General features: G+C 44.7%; 1 protein-coding gene across 1 annotated transcript; it reads left to right on the top strand.

Moving 5' to 3' along the window:
• The first annotated feature begins 912 nt into the window (after window positions 1-912).
• On the top strand, window positions 913-21,678 carry LOC149458596 (mitochondrial mRNA pseudouridine synthase Rpusd3-like). Its single transcript, XM_089682075.1, has 9 exons — window positions 913-1,119; window positions 3,025-3,185; window positions 5,415-5,459; window positions 7,910-8,006; window positions 9,019-9,126; window positions 11,332-11,416; window positions 12,682-12,808; window positions 14,655-14,794; window positions 18,182-21,678. The coding sequence occupies exons 1-9, from the start codon at window positions 1,016-1,018 to the stop codon at window positions 18,374-18,376; spliced, it is 1,062 nt and encodes a 353-aa protein (XP_089538201.1). The 5' UTR covers window positions 913-1,015; the 3' UTR covers window positions 18,377-21,678.
• The last annotated feature ends 2,411 nt before the right edge of the window (window positions 21,679-24,089 follow it).

A 24,089-nucleotide genomic window follows, 5' to 3' on the forward strand; every position in this document is an offset into this window, starting at 1 on the left:
TGCCTCCTCATCAGTGCCCATCAGTGCCACCTATCAGTGCCCATCACTGCAGCCTCATTAGCGCACATTAGTAAAGGAGAAAAATCACTTATTTACAACATTTTATTACAAAAAATAAGAAAAAACTTTTTTTTTTTTAATTTTCAGTGGTTTTTGGTTTAAGAAAAAATAAAAACCCCAGAGGTGATTAAATGCCACCAAAATAAAGCTCTCTCTGTCACAAAAAAATGATAAAAATTTCATATGGGTACAGTGTTGCATGACCGCGCAATTGACATTCAAAGTGTGACAGCGCTGAAAGCTGAAAATTGGCCTGGGCAGGAAGGGGGTGTTAGTGCTAGTGGTTAATAACAAAAGTTAAAAATATTGCTTTTTTCTCAAAATTCTCAGTCTTTCTTTGTTTATAGCGCAAAAAAATAAAAAACACCGAGGAGATCAAATACCACCGAAAGAAAGCTCTATTTGTGGGAAAAAAAGGACGTAAATTTAGTTTGGGTACAGCGTTGCATGACCGCGCAATTGTCAGTTAAAGCAATGCAGCGCCGTAGCGCCGTATCGCAATAAATGGCCTGGTCAGGAAAGGGGGCAAATCATCTGGAGGGCAAGTGGGTAAAGTTCATTAAATAAAGAATAAAGGTGGAGTCCACTAAAAAGTTGGAGTGGAGGTCACGTTTCCTGTCCAGAGTGGAACTCCAGTCTGCAGCTACGCCCCTTTGAAAAATATACACAGGCAATATGTGACAGGAAACACGTGACCTCCACTTCCTTGCCTTGTGTCTATGAGTTGTTTGTTACATTAAAGTTCAATTAATTCAAAAAAAGTTGTAGCGGAGGACACGGGTTCTGTCGAGTGGAGCTCCACTCTGTAGACTTTGCCAGTGTTTTACATTAAAGTTCATTTAAAAAAAAAAAAGTGGAGGTCACGTGTTTCCTGTAGAAAACAGAGTTCCGTTCTGCAGCCATCCACCTCGGCATGGGTAGGGCTGTGCTGACATCTGATGGGTAGAGGGAGGTGATGGCTCTGCCCTGGAAGAGGACCTGTCTGCCTGTGTGTGGGCTGATCCGTCACATTACTGGCCTCCACATCCCCTCTGCAAGGAGGAGGCACTCAGTGCCCTGGTGAGTCCTTTATGTAGATAATTATGGGGACATGAGAGGACAGATGGAGTGCACCGCCTGTAACTCCTGCATGGATAGCAGGTGAAGCATGTGTCCTTCCACCCTAAACTGAGAGTTCAGAGTTTGGTAGACATTAGTGAGATCTCTACGTTGAGTTCCTGGGTCTGTACACTCGCTGTGCCCATTATGAGGGGTTCCCACCATCCCTGTGCTGAGTTCCTGGGTCTGTACACTCGCTGTGCCCATTATGAGGGGTTCCCACCATCCCTGTGCTGAGTTCCCAGGTCTGTACACCTGCTGTGCCCATTATGAGGGGTTCCCACCGTCTCTGTGCTGAGTTCTCGGGTCTGTACACCTGCTGTGCCCATTATGAGGGGTTCCAGGTTGGCGGGGACAAAGCTAGGCACTCTTAACAGGGAGATCTCAATGCAGGAGGTAAAAGGCTAGCCATGCACTGTGCAATCTGATTGTATGACCTCATTTAGGGCCATCATACAGGTTACAATGTGACTATACAGTCATTAGACTTCCCAACACCATGAATAATGTGCACTCACTGAATGAAACCAATCGCTTTGTATCCAGGCAGGCCATTGCACTACATAAGTGATGGCAGATGTAAAGGAGATTGTACAATTAGATTGTGCAGTGTATGGTCAGCTTCAGGAAAAAATTGGATGACTCTGAGCGCCAGGCTCCACCTACAACTGGAAAATCACATTAACGTGAACTGACCCTATTGGAAACTGGAAGTGTACAAGAAACTATAAATGGATGATTGTTCTGGAATCCCTGTCATGCCCTGGGGGTCTCATCGGGCCCTCCGACTCCATCACTCCATAGGACGTCTATAGGTCAGGTAGGTTCTATTGACACACCGATACACTTTTTTTTTTTTTTTATTGGTAGATACCGATACTTTGTGCTGCGATTTGCATCATAAATATAAATGGGCGCAAATCACACTGCAAAGAACCGCATGTGATTTGAACAGGAATGTGGTGCGATTCCTTGTCCAAACTGCATGCGGTTTCCCACACAGCCAGGCTTGTCATAGTTACTTTGAGGCTGAGTTCACATAGGAGGGGTGGGGGAAACCTCCCTGCACCGATCCCCGCTATCACTCAACGAAAAGCTGCTTCACAGGTCTGGGGATTTGCAATCCTTGGGGGTTTCTCTCCTCCCTTTGCAGGGATAACAGTACAGGCTAGACAGCTACTGATTGGTCAGCACTGTCCATGTGACAGTGCTGACCAATCAGTAGCCACCTAGCCCATACAGTCATCCCTGCAAGGAGAGGCGAGAAAGCCGCAGGGATTGCAAATCCCCAGACCTGTGAAGCGGCTTTTCGTTGCGTGACAACGGGGATGGGTGCAGGGAGGTTTCCCGCACCGCTCCTGACAGCAGGGATCGGCAATCTGGTACAGCGGGACCAGGGGGGGATGAGGCAGAGGTCCATTGGATGGCTGGAACTGTTGGAGGCTGGGGAGAGAGAGCCATGGGAGAGGCAGGAGAAGCCAAAGCCGCAGCCACTGATGTCAACAGTCAGATCAGGAGCTGGTGGAACCCGCCATGCAGGGAGGTTTCCCCCACCCCTCCTATGTGAACTCAGGCTCAAAGTTACGATAACAAGCTTGGCTTCACACAGGAGCAGTGGGGAAACCGCATGTGATTTGGACAGGAATCGCATTGCATTCCTGTTCAAATCACATATGGTTCTTTGCAGTGGGATTTGCGCTCAGTAATTTTGCGCCACAAAGTATTGGTGTCTGGTATTGGGAGCATTTTCACAAGTATAAGTTCTCTCCATTGGCACTGACACCTGTATCGGCACTGGTGCATCCCTGTTGGGTTCCAGGGTTACGTTGGGAAATATGTATCACGGTGTTGTTTCCCTTGCGGTAGGTACCAGGAGATTCTGAAAACACAGGATAAAACAAAGAAGGTTAAGAAGGAAGACCGAGACCGGCAAAGCATCCTGAGGAACCCGGGGGTCGTCACCGTCAGTAGACTCAGCAAGGAGGAGCTGTGCCAGCATCTGGCTCAGAATGTTGTCTACAAGGAAGGTAAACCAAACCACAAAGAACGGCGCTCTACCGGACCTGGGAGCACCCACTGACATCCATGTGCAGGCTGCTGGATTCCTTCGAAGTCTTCAGTGCAGGGCTGCCCTGTCCTCTTCCTGCTGCTGAACTTCCAGCACTGTGGGAGGATAACCGCTTTAAAGCGGAGCTCCACCCAAAAGGGGAAGTTCCGCTTTAAGGACTGCTCCCCCGCTCCCCATTAAGGATTGGCACCTTTGGGGGGCAGGGGGGGAGCGGGTACCCGAATTTGACAGGTACCTGCTCCCATTTCCGGTCCAATCACCAGTTTTTGTAGCTGCAACCACACAATCTTTTTCCAGAGCAGCCTGTTTTTCTTTTGAGGTTTCCTGTGGGTTTTTCTTTGTATCCCGAAGAATTCTTCTGGCAGTTATGGCTGCAATCTTTCTTGGTCTACCTGACCTTGGCTTGGTATCAAGAGATTCTCGAACTTTCCCCTTCTTAATAGGTGATTTAACAGTACTGATTGGCATAGTCAAGGCTTTGGACATCTTTATATGTCTTTTTCCATCTTTATAAAGTTCCATTACCTTGTTACGCAGGACTTTTTACAGTTCTTTTCTGATCCTCATGGATCAGCCTAGTCAGTGCTTCCACATAAGAGCTAACAAACTCATTGACTATTTATACACTGACACTAATTGCAATTTGAAAAGCCACAAATGTGGGACATTAACTTCTAATAGGCATTTTAGCCCGTGTGTGTCACCTTGTGTGTCTGTACCAAGGCCAAACATTCCAGGGGAGGGAAACTTCTGATCCATTTGGGTGATTTCTGTTATCATTATGATTTAAAAAGGAGCCAAACAACTATGTGATAATAAATGGCGTCATATGATCATCATCCTTCAGTAAAAGGGCATTTTTGGCATGATCAGTCATATTTTCAATGTCAATGCCAAAATTTCACAATTTCTGCCAGGGTATGCAAACTTTTGAGCACAACTGTGTGTGTGTGTGTGTGTGTGTGTGTGTGTGTGTGTGTGTGTGTGTATGTATGTATGTATATGTATGTATATATATATATATATATATATATATATATATATATATATATATATATATATATATATATATATATATATATATATATATATATATAATTTATTATAAATTTTTTTTTTTTTTTTTAAATGTCTGTCTTTTTTCGTTTATATAATCAAAAATCCCAGTGATGATCAAATACCACCAAAAGAAAGCCCTATTTGTGTGAACAAAAATGATATAAATTTTATCTGTGTACAGTGTTGCATGATGACACAATTGCCAGTTTAAATTAGCACAGTGCTGAATAGCAAAAAAAAAAAAAAAAATGACCCGGTCATGAAAGGGGTAAAATCTTCCGGTGCTCAAATGATTAACTAAACTTCGACTTTAGGACCGGTTCCCATGGTTCTGCATGTTTCCATGCAAAAAAAAAAAGTATGGCAGGTGCGACTTTTAACCCATTCACGCCGGCCGCACACAAATGTGCGGCCTCCCGGCGTCTGGGCCGAGACGCTGAGCGGCCGCACATTTGCGTTCATGTAAGAAAAATCATATGTGCTGAGAGCACGCGCCCTGCTCGCTCTCAGCACCCATGTCTGGTACTCACGGAAAGGTCCCGGTCTGCTCTTTCGATCAGAACCTTTCCTACTCATGTGACCACCGTGCCGACGCGTCACGGCAGTCACATGATCCCTAAAACACGCCCTGCCTCCCGGCGTCTGAAACTCTTAAAGGGCCAGGAGGCTCCGGCGGGAAGGGGTTAAGATCGCTTCGCACCAAATCACTGTGGTACCATGTGTTTTGGTGGCTGTGAATACACCCACGTTTCCAAGATGCACGGGGGCACCATTAAGAATTAGTGGCACCCGCAAATCTGTAGCCAGCAGCACGCCCCTGTGCAGTGTGGGAAAACACGCACTTCCACGTATGTTCCCACGCCGTGATTGGTGTGATCCAGCAGCCCTTAATGTTCTCCTATTTAGATCTAGAATAAAGATGTAGAATGATTAGGAGAGTATTAATAAAGAGTAATCGGGGAGGTAACCCTCCGACCCCCCCTGCTATTTTTACAATTGGCATCTTGTGTGTTACTCCTTGGGGCACCTTCTTGAAAGTCCAGGTGTTGAGTTTCTCTCTTTTGAATGTTTTAGATCTAGAATACCTTTTTTATTTTACTGACTACAGCATTGTTCTGTTTTTTTTTAGGTCCGATCCTTGCCATTAACAAACCACAAGGACTGTCGATCACAGGTACACACCCATTGTATACAACAGTAATGACAGCCTGTCCCCACTCCACATTGATGTAAGCCAGAGATCGGATCATGAACCTTGAAAGCTGAACTCCAGGATTAGCAAATATGGTCTAAATACATTCACCCTGTGCATTCTTCCTGGAATCTTGCTGTGCTTTGTTGTATTTTTTTTCACATCTCTGCAGTATTCCAGAGTGAAACTTTGGCTTCCTGTAATAAAGACCAGTCACTGCTGCTCTCTCTCCTTGTGCAGGGTGACTGGTCTCGTCTCTGCCCCCAACTGTTTTCTGCAGGCAGCCTGTAGTGGGTGGGGCTTGTTGGGTCCCTCCCACAGCTCTGCTCTCTGCACAGCACACTGATGATGTCACCACTACGTTTCCACAGTAATATCCCGGTTTTTAAAGGCGTTTGGTGCACACAAATGGATTTTTATTCAATTTGGCTATTGAGGAATATATTAAATTTTTTTATTTTTTTTTTGCTGCCAACTTTAAGGCTTCGTTCACGCCTGGGAGTTTTTGCAATTTCAAAGCGCCCTGCTAAAATGACAGATCGCACAACACAAATTTCAGATGCCATTCATTTTAAAGGCACCTAAAAACGCAGTGGGGTTCTGCGACGATTGTCATGCAATAAATCGTGCTGCAATTGCATCACGTGAAGCTCGTTGCCCAAAAAGGAGCTTCTTTTGGGCGACAAGCTTCGCACGATGCGGTTTGCTGTGATTGTAGCGCAAATTTTTGCTCTACGTTTATGGCAGAACCGCACCACGCTTTAGGGTGCCATTAAAATGAATGGCATCTAAAAGATCGCATCACAAAGAAAGATCGCATCACAAAGTGAAGTGCAACGTTTCGGAGCCTCACAGGACCCCTTCATCAGGCATTTGAAGGGGTGACGAAGGGGTCCTGAACGACTCCGAAATGCTGCACTTTTCTTTGCGATGTGATCTTTTTGGAATGAAAACCTTTTTGGACCATATCGAGATCCGTGCTGTGCTGACGAATATGTACGTTTAACACAACAAACACTTTACTCCTGCGCTAGGAAAGGACTCAGTAGACCCAATAGGAATGTTCTGGAATTTTCTGGAATATGCACTGCTTGCTGCCCTCAACAGACCGGGGTGGTCCGAATACACTGGATACAAATGGAGAAACAGAAAAAGAACGCACCGACCTAGTGCATTATCGTTTAAAATAATTTATTGAAGAAACAAAATAGGTATCATACTCACAATAGACATAATAACACAGGCATGTCAAACTGAACAAGATGTATGATCCAAACAACATCTGAGTCCATACGATGGAACCCTGGATGACCAACTGGCTAACGCGTTTCGAGGACGCAACCTCTTCCTCAGAGCCAACCTTTGTGAGTATGATACCTATTTTTGTTTCTTTAATAAATTATTTTAAACAATAATGCACTGAATATGTACGTTTTTCCTATGGTGTTTCCAGTCCCAGCTGGCAGTCAGTACAGCGCCCTCTATTGATGAGCCGTACTGCCAGGAATGTGTGCGAAGGGAATATAGTTATTGTCAGTATAGCAGAGCGCTATGAAAATCATGGGCAGAATCACGCTGATTCTGCCCGCGACTCAAAACTCCCAGTGTGAACGGAGCTTAAAGTGTAAGTTCAACCTTTAAGAGACAATGAAAAGGTGAACTTACACCGTACAGCCTCCCCACCTTCCCCCTGGTCCCCTCTGTACTTACCTCTTTGTGTGATGAGCCGTCAGTGCCCAGGCAGCCAGTATAGCAGTCTGGTGATTTGAAATCTCTGCTCTTCTCTGTGCATCACTTCCAGGATGGATCAGAATGGTTCTGATTGGTCAGCACCAGCACAAATCATCCATCCCGGAAGCCCTGCAGAGAGAAGAGGGAGAATCTCTGGAACACTACACCGCCTGTGTGTGTACTGACAGCTCATCAGTACAACGGGGAACGGGAGGTAGGCAGGGTGTTCGGTCACCTTTTTTTTCTTTTTTTTTTTTTTTCTTTCTGAGAAGTTGAACTAAACCTTTAAAGTATCTAAAGCCAATTGTTTGTTTTTTTTTCTTTTTTTTTTTTCTTTTTTTTAGATGGAGTGCAGAATACTGGGGAGATTCACCCTCTCTATTTGTCCTGATGACCATCCACACTTGGACAGAAAGTAATGGGAAATTTTTACAGCTGTCACCAAAACAGGAATAGTGAAGACCTCTTCCAATGGGGACACCAGGTGATTTCCTCTTACTTCCTTTGTCTCCTCGGGACAGGAAGTGAAGAGAAATCTCCCCAAAGGGACATGTGTGTGATGTCAGCTGTCATCCAGCATGTAGCAATATATTAGATTGGGGTTAGAGCAGTGTCTGTATTAGCCAATCAGATCCTTCCCTGTATGGCGGTGGTGTCATCTATTCTCATTTCCTGTTAACAATGTTTCCTTTTATCTGTAGGAACTTCAGAGGAGATCTCTCTGGTGTCTCTACTACCGGATCTACAGCAGTTGTTGGAGGTCGAACCTGAACTGCATGTTGTGAAAGCAGCACCTAAGTACATATGTGATATTATTATTATTTATTTTCTGTGTATGGTAGTCACATTCTTACAGCCTCCAGCCAGAACTCCGGCTTTCCATTCAGTCTTGCACAGTTGTATACAGGGCCGGGACAAGGGGTGGGCAGGAGGGGCAGCTGCCCTGGGCACTGTGGTCATGCATAGCTAGTAAGCATGCAAATTAGTGCTCAGTTTTTGTTTTTGTTTTTTTGTTTGTTTTTTTACTTTTTTTTGGGGGGGGGGGATTTTTGCTGACACATAATGGTTATACATCTTGGGGGGCGGGGGGACAGTTTGGCATGTTTCTCCTAGGCCACGGGTGTCAAACTGGTGGCCCTCCAGCTGTTGCCAAACTACAAGTCCCAGGAGGCATTGCAATATTGACAATTACAAGAATAACTCCCAAAGGCAGAGGCATGGTGGGACTTGTAGTTTCTCAACAGCTGGAGGGCTGCCAGTTTGACACCCCTGCCCTAGGCTCCAGATTACGTCCTCGCCTGGACTGAAATTGCTTCCTCTGATTTCACTGCACACTGTGAGCTTCTCACGATGTGCATTAGAAGCTGCAGCAGTTCAAATAGAGCCTGCCTCATTTTCTGAGTGGAGGACATCCAGCATCATCTAGCACTTTTCTCCCTGGCCCACCTTTTCAATCTCTGGAATTCAGTTTTTACAATCATGGAGCCTCAGCATTACATGTAGGCATTACCTAGGACGATCTGCATGCAAACACAGCCCACCTAGCAACACCCATCAAGGTATTTTGATATTTGCATAACTCCTCCCAAGAGCTTCCTTCAAATTTTCTCATCAGTAATGTCACAAACGAACATCGACTTGACTCCACTAACCATTAGAAAATGAAACAAATGTGCCAAAGAAATAACATTTTCAAAAGGCATTCTAGTGATGTATGGCCATCTTTATGTCCCACCCCACCAGACATGTAACCCATATGAGTGCACTTCTGTAGGATGGCTGTCATCTGTTCTCCTTGTCTCTCCTGTAGGGAGAGCTCCGGGCTCGTCCTCCTCTCCACCTGCCATGTGACAACCAAGCACTTTGAAGATTTTTATTCTCGGTGTCGGAAAGCAAAGAAACCGTTTACAACGTTCTGGTGAGTTTGTGTCTTCAAGTCCTGTAAGTTATACCCAAGATGTGTGAGCATTATGTACGATGCCAAAAGAATCCAAGTGAGCCTGTATAGGGCAAAGCAACAACTGAACTCGGGCATAAGTAAATATTGCCTAAATACATTCGTCATGTTTATTTTTTCTTGTATTTTGGTGCGCTTTGTGCATTTCTTCAAGATCTGTGCAGTATTCCAGTGTGAAATGTTGGCTTCCTGTAATAAAGACCGGTCACTGCTGCTCTCTCCTTGTGCAGGGTGACTGGTCTTGTCTCCGCCTCCTCCTGTAGTTTATTGCAGGCAGCCTGTAATGGGTGGAGCTTGCTGGACCTTTCCCACATCTCTGCTCTATGCATAGGATTTGTACAGCACAGTGATGTCACTGCTGCTTTTACAAAGTAATATCTGGCATTTAGTACACATAGTGGTTTTATATAGTCGATTGCTACTGAGGAATATATTTGAATGAAGGTTTTTGTGCCAGTCTACTCAGCATCTTGTACTGCCGTTCTGTGAAGAAACATAAATAACACATACGTCTTAGATAGTAGAGTACTAGGCAGGGGCGGACTGACAACTCATGGGGCCCCTGTGTCCTTGCCCAAACTGAAAAAAGACTATGACAAAGGTACCAGGGGCATCTCATGGGGCCCCCTACTGACCCTGGGCCCTTGGGCAGTGCCCGAGGTTCAAATGGTCAGTCCGCCCCTGCTCCCAGGATCAGGCCCTCCTAACCCTCTTGTATTGAACTGTATTGTCTCCCGTTATATTGTAAAGCGCTGAGCAAACTGATGGCGCTATATAAATCCTGTATTATAATAATAAAACTTCCAAATACAGGGAGCATGTGACCTGCAGCAATGGTGATTGGTCGCACAGCCACCAATGATGTCACATGGAGGCAGACAGAGTCCTAAGCCCTGTGTAAGCTCTAGACTCAAACACAGGGCTTCATTTCTTTGTTTCTGGCAGCCAAATAGAACAGTTGAGGGGGCAGGTAGACGAAGCTGTTGCTTTGCTTTGCAAGGGATCTCTTTAAGGTTTTAGATTTTTTTTTATTTTTTTTTGGTTCCTCAAAGTTAGCAGACGCATTGTCAGCATGCTGTGTACTCTTGTTAGCCCGGATTCTGTTGAAGACAGCAATACACGTGTGCTGAAAGTTGACCGGTTCCTGCTGAACTGGCCAACTTTTGGTACATGTGTACTGGGCTTTAGTTGGCCATTAGGCTGCTTATCTGATAGAACTGTTAGACAACCCAATGACCATCTGAAGGAGTGAACACAGCAGGCTGACAACGCTGCTGTTAATGGCAAGGGTGAGCCTTAAGGTGGGAATACACGATTAGAAAATCAACTGATCGGTCATCCGACGACCAAGAGGCGTTCGTTCGCTGGTCGAAATCGTGGGCCACATTAACCAATCTAAAAAAAATTGTTGGGCAATACGTAGTGTTGACGTCTTCCGTACAAGTGAAAGTGATGCGGTGTGCGTGTGACCTCGTAGCCACGCCCTTCCGGACAGAACGAGCGATATACACGATTACCAGCAATGAGTATAATATCGTTTATTACATGACTTATATACATAAATAGTGATACATAAAATATAATCTGCAGAATTCTGGTTTCATCATCTCATTAGCACAATCTACTTTTAACATTTGGATTTTTCCTTCATGTTTACGAAGATTCCTTGGATATAAACATCCGGGTTATCTTCTGTTTCCGCTCATGCGTGATAGCGCTTGATTGATTTTTTTTGTACGACTGTCATACCACCGCATAGAAAATCGATCGTTCGTATGCAAAACGACAATTTTTCGTTCACAATATCGTTATCGTTTAACACATCCTACTCATTATATATTTCAGGTACTTATAGAGCGCCATCAATTTATGCAGCAATATATATATATATATGTATATATATTTTTGTACATTCACATCAGTCCCTAACCCTCAAGGGGTGTACAATCTAAGGTTCCTAACTTACATTCATACATACACATACTAGGGCCAATTTAGACAGGAGCCAATTAACCTACCAGCATGTCTTTGGAGTTTGGGAGGAAACCAGAGTACCTGGAGGAAACCCACGCAGGCACAGGGAGAACATGCATACTCCATGTAATTAGTGTCGTGGCTGGGATTTGAATAAAGACTTCTTATAAATAATGGCCACTTATTTTTCAGTGTTATCACTTTAGGAGTGCCAGACCCAGCGGAAGGGGATGTAAAAGTATCTCTGAAGGAGGAAAGTATTAAAGATCTAAGGCTGGTAAGTTGATTTGATGTCTCATTGGATTTGAGCAGCTTGTGGCCCTTCGGGGATTGAAGCTGAACTCCAGCCTTCCCTTCAGTCTTGTTGTTGTACAGCTCCTCTCCTGTACTGTAATTGCTTACTCTGATTTCACTGCACACTGTGAGCTTCTCCCAGTGGCGTCCCGAGGCAGGTGCGGGGGGTGCGGTTCGCACCGGGTGACACCGACCGCAAGGGGTGACACTGGACCCGCTCCACAAAAAGGTAAGTTGTAAAGCAAGCCAACGATTGTCAGCTTTCTTTACAACTTACCTTTTCTTGGAGCGGGTCCGGTCTCGCCCCGTATAGGTTGCATGCGGACGATCCTGCGGGGTGACACCAGTGTATCGGCAAGATGTGTCTCCCATGTAGATATGTCCCCCTAAAGCAACTGCACATGTCCTGGTTTCAGGCACGATCATTCGATCTATTGATCGTGCCTGAAACCAGGACATGCGCAGTTGTCCCGGACCCGCTCCAAGAAAAGATAAGTTGTAAAGAAAGCTGACGATCCCCGCAGGATGGATTGGATCTGCGGATTGAGCATAATGGATTGTAGTCTGATCCATTATGCTCAATCTGCAGATCCGATCTATTCTGCGGGGATCGTCGGAGGGGGTGTCACCAAGTGTGATCGCACCTAGGGACGCCTCTGGCTTCTCCCATTGTTCGTTAGAAGCAGGTCACATGGGGCCTGTCTCGTTTTCTGGCTGGAGGACATTCAGCACCCTTTAGGCCTTTCCTCCCCAGCCTGAATGTCCCTGGCCCAACCCTTTCATTCATTGGATTTCAGTTTTTTCCAATCATGCAGGCTCAGGAACACTTGGGGGTGTTACCTAGGGGGGGGGGGTCTGCATACAAATAAAGCCTGACTCAGAATGCCCACTGCTCCCAATAATTAAGACGCTTTAATATTTGCATAACTCCTCCCAAGAACCAGCTCATTGTTTTCTTAGGGACTGAGGGCTCTTGAGAGGAGTACTGAAGCAGGGGGCTGTGGTGTATTCAGGGAACTACTGTATGTACAGCACCTTGTTGGCCCCTCACAATAGCTATGACCTGCCTGCACTGCATAGAGAAGCACAGACACCCAGTGATAATGTCACTGGGTCTAAAATAAGGTATGCAATGAAAAGATTTTATTTACAAATGTCATTAACATGTTGCTCGGGGAAGGAGGTATGAAATAAGCAGATGTGTTGAAATATTTTTCTGTGTAGATGCAGTTTATGATTTTTGTACAGGTCATTCCAGTGACTGATCCATCCAGAGGGAGCCTGGAGAGGAGAGAGTTGAAGGAGACCTGTACATTCTATAAGGTTCTGGACTCTGTGGATGGTTGTTCTTTGTTACAGCTGCAGCCCATGAAAGGTACATCAGAAATGCTCTGTAGGCTCAATGATAGTCAGTGGTGAGACGTTTGCATGTCCTAGAACCCCTGTACTGCTCTATGTAACAAGGCCAGAGGGCAAAGGCAGCGCACCTGTGGTTGAAGGCCATGTACAGTATATTTTCAATGAGTGCGTAGTGCTCTAACCTCTTGGTGCTGGCGCCTCCCGGCCCTTTATAAGGGTTTCAGAAGCTGGGAGGGGTTTTAGGATCATGTGACTGCCGTGACACGCAGTCACATGATCGGGAAAGGTCTCGATCAAAAGTGGAGATCGGGACCTTTCCGTGAGTACCAGACATGTGTCCTGGGAGCGCGCAGGGCGTGCACTCTCAGCACATATGTTCTTTTTTAATAGAACGCAAATGTGCAGCCGCTCAGCGTCTAGGCCCAGACGCCGGGAGGCCGCACTTTTGCGTTCGGCCGGCGTGAAGAGGTTAAATGTCAATCCAATTGCTAAAATCACATACAAGCTTTTCATATCTGCAACTTTCATTCTAATCATTCCTGCTGATCCTGCCATGAATGTACAGTACTTGTGCAGGCACTTCCTGTTAGAGGGCGACAACGCTCTGTCTTTGTCTACCAGTTGTGCTCCTGTGTTGTCACACTGTAACACGACCTCTTACAGAGATTACAAGTGGCTGTTTGAACCCACATCACACAGGCATGGTCTACTGCTGTCATCGGGAAACCCACCCTGAGAAATGTCATGCAGCCATCACTGGAGTGCATGTAGACAGGAAGAAGCTGCAGGAGATCAGAAGTAACAAAGGATACATAAAGATTGTTTTATCCAGTTTACTACCGTTTACAAAAAAATAATAAATGCACATTATTTAGCAGGTAAAAGATGTGCATTTCATTTTTCTTTTTTTGTTTATCCCCCCCCCCCCCCTCCAATGTGTTGAACATTATCTACAGCAGCGGTGTCCAATATTTCTAAATAAAGGGCAAGATTACTGTCCTTCAGACTTTAGGGGGGCTAGACTGTAGCCGGTAATAGTGGTCCTTCATTGGTGTCAGTTGAAGCAATAGTGCCTCATTATTCGTGAGAGAAATAGTGCCCCATCGGAGGTATCAGTGAGAGGAATGGTGCCCCATCATTATTATTGGGGGAGGAATAGTGCTCCATCGTTATTACTGGGGGAGGAATAGTGCCCCATCATTGGTGTCAATGGGAGGAATAGTGTCCATCTTTGGTGTCGGCAGGAGGAGCAGTGCCCCATCATTGGTATCAGTGGGAGGAATAGTGCCCCATCATTGGTGTCAGCGGGAGGAATAGTGCCCCATCATTGGTGTCAATGGGAGGAATAGTGTCCATCTTTGGTGTCGGCAGGAGGAGCAGTGCCCCGTCATTGGTGTCAGCGGGAGGAGCAGTGCCCCGTCATTGGTGTCAGCGGGAGGAGCAGTGCCCCGTCATTGGTGTCAGCGGGAGGAGCAGTGCCCCGTCATTGGTGTCAGCGGGAGGAGCAGTGCCCCGTCATTGGTGTCAGCGGGAGGAGCAGTGCCCCGTCATTGGTGTCAGCGGGAGGAGCAGTGCCCCGTCCTTGTTAGTGAGAGGAATAGTGTCCCATCATTGGTGTCAGTGGGGAGAATGTGGGTGTCCCGTTGTCTGTCAGGAATTACAGTATCCCCCACTGTTCCTGACAGTGGGGGAAATAGTGTCCCAAGGGCTGGATAAAGCCAAGAAAAAGGCCACATCTGGCCCCCGGGCCGCAGTTGGGAGACCACTGTCTTACAGTCACGTAAAAATGGAATAGCTCCTTTTGGGGAGGATTATTTGCATTTATCATTATTTTATATTTTTTTACTACTTTTTATTTTCAGTCTTTAAAGACCAGCTGCTGGTTCAATGCACCCTGAAGTTTTGTCCAGTACTTGGCGATCACACGTACAGCATGCGGGTAGCAAAGATTTTGGGAAAGGACATCTACATCCCCTTTGATGTGGCTCTTCCACAAACTCAGGTAGATGCTTGGCTGATTTTCTTAAAGAGTACCTGTCACATTTCCAGTATAAATAATGTTCTAGAGCCAGTATACAAAATGTTACAATGTGAAGCGTTGCTGCTCTTTGCCGAAATGTGAACTCCATGCAGATATAAGACACAATTGAATGCAGCTCTGTTATCATTCCGTGTATTTTGTAACCCCTTCCAGCCCAGCCCAGGGTCTCTGTATCAGGGTCTTTATGCCTGGTGGGTGGGAAAGACCAGCCGATCGTGTGACCATTGCAATTGCCTATCAGTGGTTGTGTGATTGTGAGCCAGTCCTGCCAGCTTCCAATCATTAAGGGCTCATGTACACTGCAGCTGATAAACTGACTCAGGAGCCATTCAGCATTTTTTTCAGCAGCCCATGAACTCTCCTTCATGTTTTCCTATGTGTCCATGTACACAGAGTCGTTTACAGGCAGTTGAGTTTCCAGTTGTTTTTTTGAACGCGGCAAACTGGAGTAGATTTTACCAGCGTTTCAAACGCTTGTAAACGCGGTTAACTGCGTTTATAAGCATTTGCGTTTAGAAGCATTTTTTTTAACTGTTCCATGTCCAGATGCTGTCCAGAGCCTTTTTTCATCATCAGAAATGCATGCAAAGCGTTTTCCATGTATTCAAATGGACCCGGCACACCAGCGCAGTCAGTTCCAGGTTTCGCGTGAAGGAAACAATGGTAGAACGCACCTCATTATGCTCATGATGGGATCCATAGTGAATACAACCAGAAAAGACAGGTCATCTCAACAAATACTGCTCTCTCTGCTTCTGCTCTCTATTCTTCTCAAAATGTCTGAAATAGTTAATTTTTTACTATTTTTCAGTGCATTCTGGGCGTTTGGGAAGGTCTCCTGAGGTTATCTTTTAAAAATGCTTCTAAACACAAACGTGCATAAATGCGGTATGCAAATGCAGCTAAACTGACGTTTTTTTAACCTACGTTTTCCAGCAGTCAGTTTCCATCGTTCAGAAGAGTTTTCCAAACACCCTGTGTACATGAGCCCTTATAGAGACCAAAGGCTATCTTTGATAGCTTGGTCACTGTGCTGGGTATACGAAGTGAGCACGCCTTCAATTCATAAAGCTCTGCCTCCCACGGACGCATATATGAGATGCGTGGGTTCTAAAGCCCACTCATTTTGCATTACGTGAACGGTAAGAGGTTAATGTAAGCCGTGTAAGTGCCTGAATGTGACTCAGTGTTCCCCGAACAGCAGAGCTCAGACTGGGAGTAAGAGAAACAGCATAAAGATGGCAGTAATGTTTGCTGCATTTCCTTTTGCTGTGGCGTATCCCGATAGGAGGAGAGAGTGAAGTGCCAGAGTTCAGCCTATCAAACCTACTGCTTTTCTATTCACTTTTCAGTCACAGGGGGTGTAGGGGAATAAGGTCTGTAAGTGTTAACTACTGCAATAAAAAAAACAAAAAACAAGGGCAAACGTGAAATTCTGTTTGAAACTGGACAAATCTGCTACAGAGACATTTGACATGATTCAGAAAGTTTATGGCGATGCTGCAATGAGTTGTTTGAAGTGTTTCGAGTAGCACACGAGAGCAGAGCAGAAGAACATCACTGGAAGACGAGGAGAGATCAGGAAGACCTTCAACAAGCTCAACCCTCGAAAATGTCGAAACCAATCGGCAATTTGTGCATGATGATCATTGGAGAACAATCCACAACATTGCTGCCATTGTCGGTATATCCTACGGCAGTGTTTCTCAACCTTTTTTTCAGTTTAGGCACCCTTAAAAATGACGGACAGTCCCGCGGCACCCTTAAAAATGACGGACAGTCCCGCGGCACCCTTAAAAATGACGGACAGTCCCGCGGCACCCTTAAAAATGACGGACAGTCCCGCGGCACCCTTAAAAATGACGGACAGTCCCGCGGCACCCTTAAAAATGACGGACAGTCCCGCGGCACCCTTAAAAATGGACAGTTCCGAGGCACCCTTTTAAAATGATGGACAGTCTTGAGGCACCCCATTCTAAAAGTGAAAAGTTTTATATAACGCAGCAACATCCACACATGTAGGACACCCAACATTAGAGGGGATTCATTCTTCCAAAGCAAATACACTTTTGCACACTGGTACTGACTAGTATTCCCATGTTTCTCCTCTCCCTCAGTTTTTCTCCATCACTGAGCTAATATGACCCCAGCACTGATGGAGGTGGGCAGGGAAGGGTCAAACTAGGATGCTGTGCAGGCAGCTGACATCCTGCTTTTCAACTGATGGTTGTCAGGACGCCGGCACCTAAGAAGGTCATAATGTTGCACAATGAAAACCCTGTGGCTTTGTGTAACTAAAAGGCAAGCTTGTGTACAGGTTTTGGGCAATTTTTAGGCATTTGGCCAAGGCACCCCTGAAGAAACATCAAGGCAGTCCAGGCTATTCTTGTGTAATTTGAACATGTGGCATGTTGCTGCCAAGTTCGACCCCAGGCTGCAATGATCTCACTTCTGCACTCACCAGATCTGGCTCCTGCAGACTTCACCCTCTTCGTAAAGAAGAGATCCAAGAATAGCAGAAGGTGCTTGATGCGCTTTGAAAAGACCTCCAGGACACATTCCAGAAGTGACCGGAACGCTGGGAGCGCTGTATTGCTTTGCAAGGGGACTATGTTGAAGGTGGAAGTGTGTGAACGTAGACAAAGTACTTTCTTGTAAACAGTGGTAGTCCCCAAACCTTTTGATACCATCTCCTCTGTATTGTAGTTGTAGGTATATGCCTAGAGTTCTGTTTTGTTTAAAATGATGTTTATGACGAGACCTATAATAAAAAATAAACACAAGAAAATATATTTTTATTTAATAACATACTACGGCATTGAAGAGGAAAAAGTGATGATAATCATTTGGGCCCCGTTGGCATTCCAGACTCATTGGGAGACATAATTTCACTTCAGACAGCCAAAATGAAAGCTCAACTCTAGGCAAATGGTCACCCAGTCAGGGCAAAAGTAAACAAAACAACTCGGGCTGCAGGGGTGAGCCTGGGCTTTAAACTCAACCAAAATGTTTCTCTAGCTTTAGATGGCTTGAGGAAGAATTACATTTCTGTCAGGCTTTTATTGCTGCCTGTGAATCTGTTTGATAGACTTCCCCCTTAATTCCTGTTCTCCAAATAAAAGGGATTATCACCGTGACAGAAAGGCGCAGATAGTAAACCATTTCAGATGTTCTAACCCCTCTTCACTGCTTAAATTGTATTGTTGTTTGTGTCCCTAGTGGAGACATTTCCCATCTTAATAAATCATCTCAATAGGAAAACCTATCCATTGTATTTATCCAACACCAGAGAAGTTTACTGAACATTGTGGTAACAAATGGATTCATTTTTGTCTTGGTTTTCTCCAGCGGGTAGAAGAGAGGATTCTTCGTAAGATGCATTTTTCAAGCCAGCTGATGCATCGGATGCCTCTTCACCTCCACCTTCACCAACTGTTAATGCCAAAGGATCCTCGAGGGAGGTATCCTGCACATATCCAGGCTCCACCCCTGCCCTTCTTCCAGCGGACAATGGAACTCTTGGGACTTAGGATGCAAAATTAACCTGCTTGCATCAAGCATGGTTTCATCTGCACATGGATTTCAGGATTGTCTAAGCCATTTCCAACTGTATCATGATTTCACTGTGGACTTTTAACTGTAGCTCCCTGCAGAATATATTTTTTGGGACAATTTGAGTGATCCCAAAACACATACAATCAGTAGCCTCGTTTCTGGATTTACAAAATATGTTTTTTTTTTGTTTTGTTTTTTTTAACTGTAATGCAACTTAAAATGACAGTGTCACTTCATGCTCTTAATTATTATGACTTTGTATTTTTAACACATAAACACATTTGATGTTTTATCATTACCTTTTCTAATGTTGGCCTCCAAGCATAGGTTGATGTGACTGTGGGCAAAATAAAATAAAAAGATGTGCAATACCATATAGAAAAAGTAATAGAAGTACCACTCCTCCACTAAAAGTTCAGAATGGGATTTTATTTAAAAATCTTCATAGGAAAGTCAACGTGTTTCAGGTGCTGTAGGAGTCCCCCTTTGTCAGGGCTGAGAAGGACCTAAAATCTGAACCGTGGACCATGCAATAACAGAGGCATGGACAATATCCATCCCCTGTCTACATGTGTGATTTCACTGCAGAATGAACAGTGTTGTCACCTTTTTAACCACTTCTCGTCCAGCACATGTCCGTAAACGGCCGGGCGGGAGCAGTGCAGGAGCGGGTTGCCGTTCATAAATGGCGCCTGCATTTTGAGCCTGTGTGTGCTCCATGGGAGTGCGCAGTACCGCGATCCGGTGTCTGCTTTGTCCTCCGGACACAGCGGAACACCGATCGCTGTACGGGACCTCAGTGATCACATGAATAGTAGTAAGCAAGATGTCACTTCCTGACATCATTGCTTACTACTAGTGAAATCTGTGAATGATCACAGAGATCACACGCTACAAGGCTATTCACAACAGCCTTGTACCATGTGACAAGCTGTGACCAACTGCAGCTCTCGTAGTAGGAGAAATGATTGCTTTTACAGCCTTTATGGTGTATTAAAAAAAAATCTTCAGGCAGTATATTTAAAAAAAAAACTAATAATATTAAAAAATAAATTATACATAATTAAAATAAATGATAATTTTTGGTTATACAGTGAAGGAAATAGATATTTGATCCCCTGCTGATTTTGAATGTTTGTCCACTCACAAAGAAATGATCAGTCTAAAAATCAAATGGTGTATTGTAACACTGAGAGAGAGAATAGCAACAACAAATTCAGCAGAAATGCATGTCTAACAAATGATGCACTGATTTGCATGTTCACAAGGGAAATAAGTATTTGATCCCCTTCACAAAACATGACTTAGTACTTGGTGGCAAATACTTTGTTGGCAATTACAGAGGTCAGATGTTTCCTGTAGTTGGCCACCAGGTTTGCACACATCTCAGGAGGGATTTTGGCCCACTCCTCCTGGCAGATCCTCTCCAAGTCCTTAAGGTTTGGTGGCTGACTTTTGGCAACTCAAACTTTCAGCTCCCTCTACAGATTTTCAATCGGATTAAGGGGTGGAGAATGGCTAAACCACTCTTCTTGAGCCACTCCTTTGTTGCCTTGGCTGTGTGTTTTGGGTCATTGTCATGCTGGAACACCAATCCAAGACCCATTTTCAATGCCCTGGCTGAGGGAAGAAGGTTCTCACCCAAGATTTGATGGTACATTGCCCCGTCCATCGTCCCTTTGATGCAGTGCAGTTATCCTGTCCCCTTAGCAAAAAAACACCCCCAAAGCAGAATGTTTCCACCACCATGTTTGACAGTTGGGATGGTGTTCTTGGGGTCATAGGCAGCATTCCTCTTCCTCCAAACTTGTTGAGTTGATGCCAAAGAGCTCGATTTTGGTCTCATCTGACCACAAAAATTTCAACCAGTCCTCCTCTGCATCATTCAGATGTTTAGTGGCAAACTTCAGACATTTGCTTTCTTGAGCAGAGGGACCTTGTGGGCACTTCAGGATTTCAATCCTTGTCGGCATAGTGTGTTACCAATTGTTTTCTTGGTGGCTGAAGATCATTGACAAGATCCTCACATGTAGTTCTGGGATGATTCCTCACTGTTCTCATGATCATTGACACTCCACGAGGTGAGATCTTGCATGGTGCACCAGGCCTAGGGAGACTGACAGTTGTTTTGCGGTTTTTCTATTTCACGAATGATTACACCAACTGCTTGGCCATAGTTTGGTAGCCCAGTCCAGCCTTGTGTAGGTCTACAATCTTGTCCCTGACATCCTTTGACAGCTCTTTGATCTTTGCCATGGTGGAGAGTTTGGAATCTGATTGTTTGATTGCTCCTGTGGACAGGTGTCTTTTATACAGGTAATTAAATGAGATTAGCAGCACTCCCTTTAAGAGACTGCTTCTAATTTCAATTTGTTACCTGTATAAAAGACATCTGGTAGCCAGAAATCCTGCTGAACACATTTCCTTCACTGTATCTGGTTTATCCACTTGCCTACTGGGCACTTTTACCCCCTTCCTGTCCAGACCAATTTTCAGCTTTCAGTAGTCTTATACTTTGAATGACAATTGTGCGGTCATGCAACATTGTACCCAAACTAAACTTTTATCTTTTTTTTTAGATAAATAGAGCTTTCTTTTGGTGGTATTTAATCACCAGTGGGGTTTTTATTTTTTGCTAAACAAACCAAAAAAGACCAAACTTTTTTTAGTTTTTAGCTTTTTTAGTTCTGTTATAAAGTTTTTAAAAAAGTAATTTGTCTCCTTCACTGATTGGCACAGATAGGCTGCACTGATGAGGAGTCACTGATATGTGACACTGATGAGGCTGCACTGTTAGGTGGCACTGATTCAACTGATGGGCAAAATGAACAGCCTCTTTACCTTTAGTAAATCAACCCCATGATGTTTCCTGATCTGACTGTAACCAGCTGGATCAAGAATCCCGATCCAGGACTCTAAGGCCTGGTTCAAACAAGTGCAATGCGTTTTTGAGGAGATTGTGGCTAAATTGTTAGCACTTCCACCTGGCAGTACTAGGGTCATTGGTTCATATGCCAACCTCGGCACCACCTGCCTGGGGTTTGCATGTTCTCCTTGTGCCTGCGTGGATTTCTCCGGGTACTCCGGTTTCCTCCCACACTCCAAAGACATGCTGATAGGTTAATTGGCTCCTGTCTAAATTGTCGCTAGTATGTGTATGTATGAATGTGAGTTAGGGACCTTAGATTGTACACCCCTTGAGGGTTAGGGACTGATGTGAATGTACAATATATATGTAAAGCGCTGCGTAAGTTGACAGTGTACCTGTAATAAATAAATTTGAAGTGCGACTTGTGAGTGATTTTGACATGATTTCATGCAGTTTCATCCCTAGTAGTCAAGGTGTTGCTGCTTTACCTGGATAAAGAGTTGAAGGTTAAAAAACATGAAATCACTTTCCAGATCGCATCAGAATCGAATATACGTGCAATTTCTGTGTGATTCCTTTGAACTCTATGGGGCCAAAATTGTTCTGGAATAGCATCAAAGTTCCAAAATTGCTCCATACTGAGTTGCATTCATGTGAATGGACATCATTGAGAACAATGTGATTTCCATCATCATGCAATTCTGTGCGACTCAAGTCTGAACCAGGACAGAGGCCTTACAGGGAATATGAATGAAATGGCCAGAAGAAAACACATGATAAGCAGTTATAAAACTTTATTTGCACAGAGCTGGGACAACCAGCACCATCACATTTCTCCAGGGAGGTAAAGGTAGATAGTGAGAGAAGAGTGCATTTTTCTGCAGTGATTGTTCATTTTCCAAACCGTTTTACATCAATCAGTACAGAAAAAGTATATATCACAGTCTCATGTATGCAATAGTAAAGCACAGTGTATGCACCATTTTTAGCCTGTAGGGGGCCTCACAAACAGCACGGGTCATATAGTCTCTGAGGGCGTATGTCTGGTCAAAGTTACAAAAAAAAAAAAAAGTATTAAGTACATCTCTTCAATATGTGCACAGTTCCCTATATTTTATTTCTCATTAAAAAAGTACCAAAAAATACCTGTTGACCGTGTCCGAAATCCAGTGTGCTCATGACCTCTTTTAGTGAACTGACACCACTGCCTCTGCTGCACTGAAATCCCAAGGAAAGAGAAAATAGGTCCAATCTAAGTGCAGCATTAGAAGGAATTTATTGCAAGGTTAAAAATATTAGCAACTCACTAGACATAAGTTGATAAAAGACATGTCACCCTCGTACGGGGTCCTGAAGGATCCAGGAGCCGATATGCGGCACAGCGAGTCTGGGCATCCCGTTGATAGCTGAGAGCAGGTTCCCTGAGGCTGAGGAAGCGGCCGGCCGCGATGAAAGAACCAGCCTGGAGCACAAATGGCGCTGGAGCGGACGTGACGTCAGACGTCGGTGCGAGATGGCGTGAAACGGGTGGTAACGCGTTTCCAAGCACAGCTTATTCTTCAGGCCTTTAGGAGGTCTGAAGAAGAAGCTACGCTTCGAAACGCATTACCGCCCCCTGTTTCACGCCATCACGCTCTGACATCATGTCTACTCCAGCGCCATCTCCGCTCCAGGCTGGTTCCTTCATCGTGGCCGGATGCTTCCTGTGCCTCAGAGAACCTGCTCTCAACTACCAATGGGACGCCCAGACTCGCTGTGCCGGATTCTCGATCCTTCAGGACCCCGTACGAAGGTGACATGCCTTTTATCAACTTATGTCTAGTGAGTTGCTAATATTTTTAACCTTGCAATAAATGACTTTTAATGCTGCACTTAGATTGGCGCCCCTATTTTCTCTTTCCCTGTTTACAGAGTTCAGCTTTACTCTAAGGGAGCTGCCGCTGATGCTACCATTTATTGCCCACTGCCCCCCTTGAGTAACCACAGCCTGTCCAACAATCCCTCTCCCTTTAATTCCCCTGGCTATAAGTTGGACTTTATTTACGGACTTGTTATTGAACTTTTCACTGGATTTTTATTGGAATTTTAAGTTACTTTGGCTATACCCCTCCAACACCAAAATACCGATATATTTTACTGAAATCCCAGGCAGTGTTGTCAGTCCTGTCTGAGTTCTCTACTTGACTACAGTACACTTTTCCCTTGGGTTATGGAGAGGGGAAGGTGTTCTGTAATCCAGCAGAGAAGAGCTTGGAAGGGCTGACAACACTGTTTGGGAGTTCAGTGCAGCAGAAGCAGCGTTGTCACCTCACTACAGGAAGTTGGGAGCTCATTGGATTTCTGGCAGATTTGATTGGTCTTTTTCTGTACTTGCAGCATTTTTAAAGGGATAAAACAGTAAAATTTGCATTTATGGCAGAAATATGTTGAATATGTTTTTAAAGAGGGAAACTCGGAGAAGGTAGCACCAGTGAAGACTGTGGAATGGCCCACGCACCCAGGGTCCTGGGCTTCTTAGAGGCTGATTGTAAAGACAGCAACAGCAGCAGTATTAGAAGACATTGGATGACAGTTTAAAGTGCTAATTTTTTTTGGTGCAGAGAAGCTACTAGTTCAATACTTTGAGTCACCCCTTGGATCAAGAATGTAGAGAAAGTCACAGAAGAGTCAAATCCTGAGTGCTTTTTCCAGGTCACAAGTTATTGAAGCAAGAAACAGCCAGGCAGCCAACATTTACAGATAGACCCGTCAACAATGGCAGCCTCCATGTTTCTCTAAAACAAACCTGCCACTCCCCCAACTGATATGGCTAAGTTTACCAATGAAGATAAG

The sequence above is a fragment of the Staurois parvus genome, unplaced genomic scaffold (assembly GCF_062004578.1).
Source record: "Staurois parvus isolate SC_StPar_1 unplaced genomic scaffold, SC_StPar_1.0 ptg000283l, whole genome shotgun sequence".
Lineage (NCBI taxonomy): Eukaryota > Metazoa > Chordata > Amphibia > Anura > Ranidae > Staurois > Staurois parvus.

Coding starts and splice junctions, on each gene's coding strand:
- LOC149458596 (XM_089682075.1), top strand. CDS start 1,016: ATGGCTCTGCCCTGGAAGAGGACCTGTCTGCCTGTGTGTGGGCTGATC. Junction 11,417..12,681: donor GTATTAAAGATCTAAGGCTG/GTAAGTTGATTT, acceptor ATTTTTGTACAG/GTCATTCCAGTGACTGATCC. Junction 14,795..18,181: donor TGGCTCTTCCACAAACTCAG/GTAGATGCTTGG, acceptor GGTTTTCTCCAG/CGGGTAGAAGAGAGGATTCT.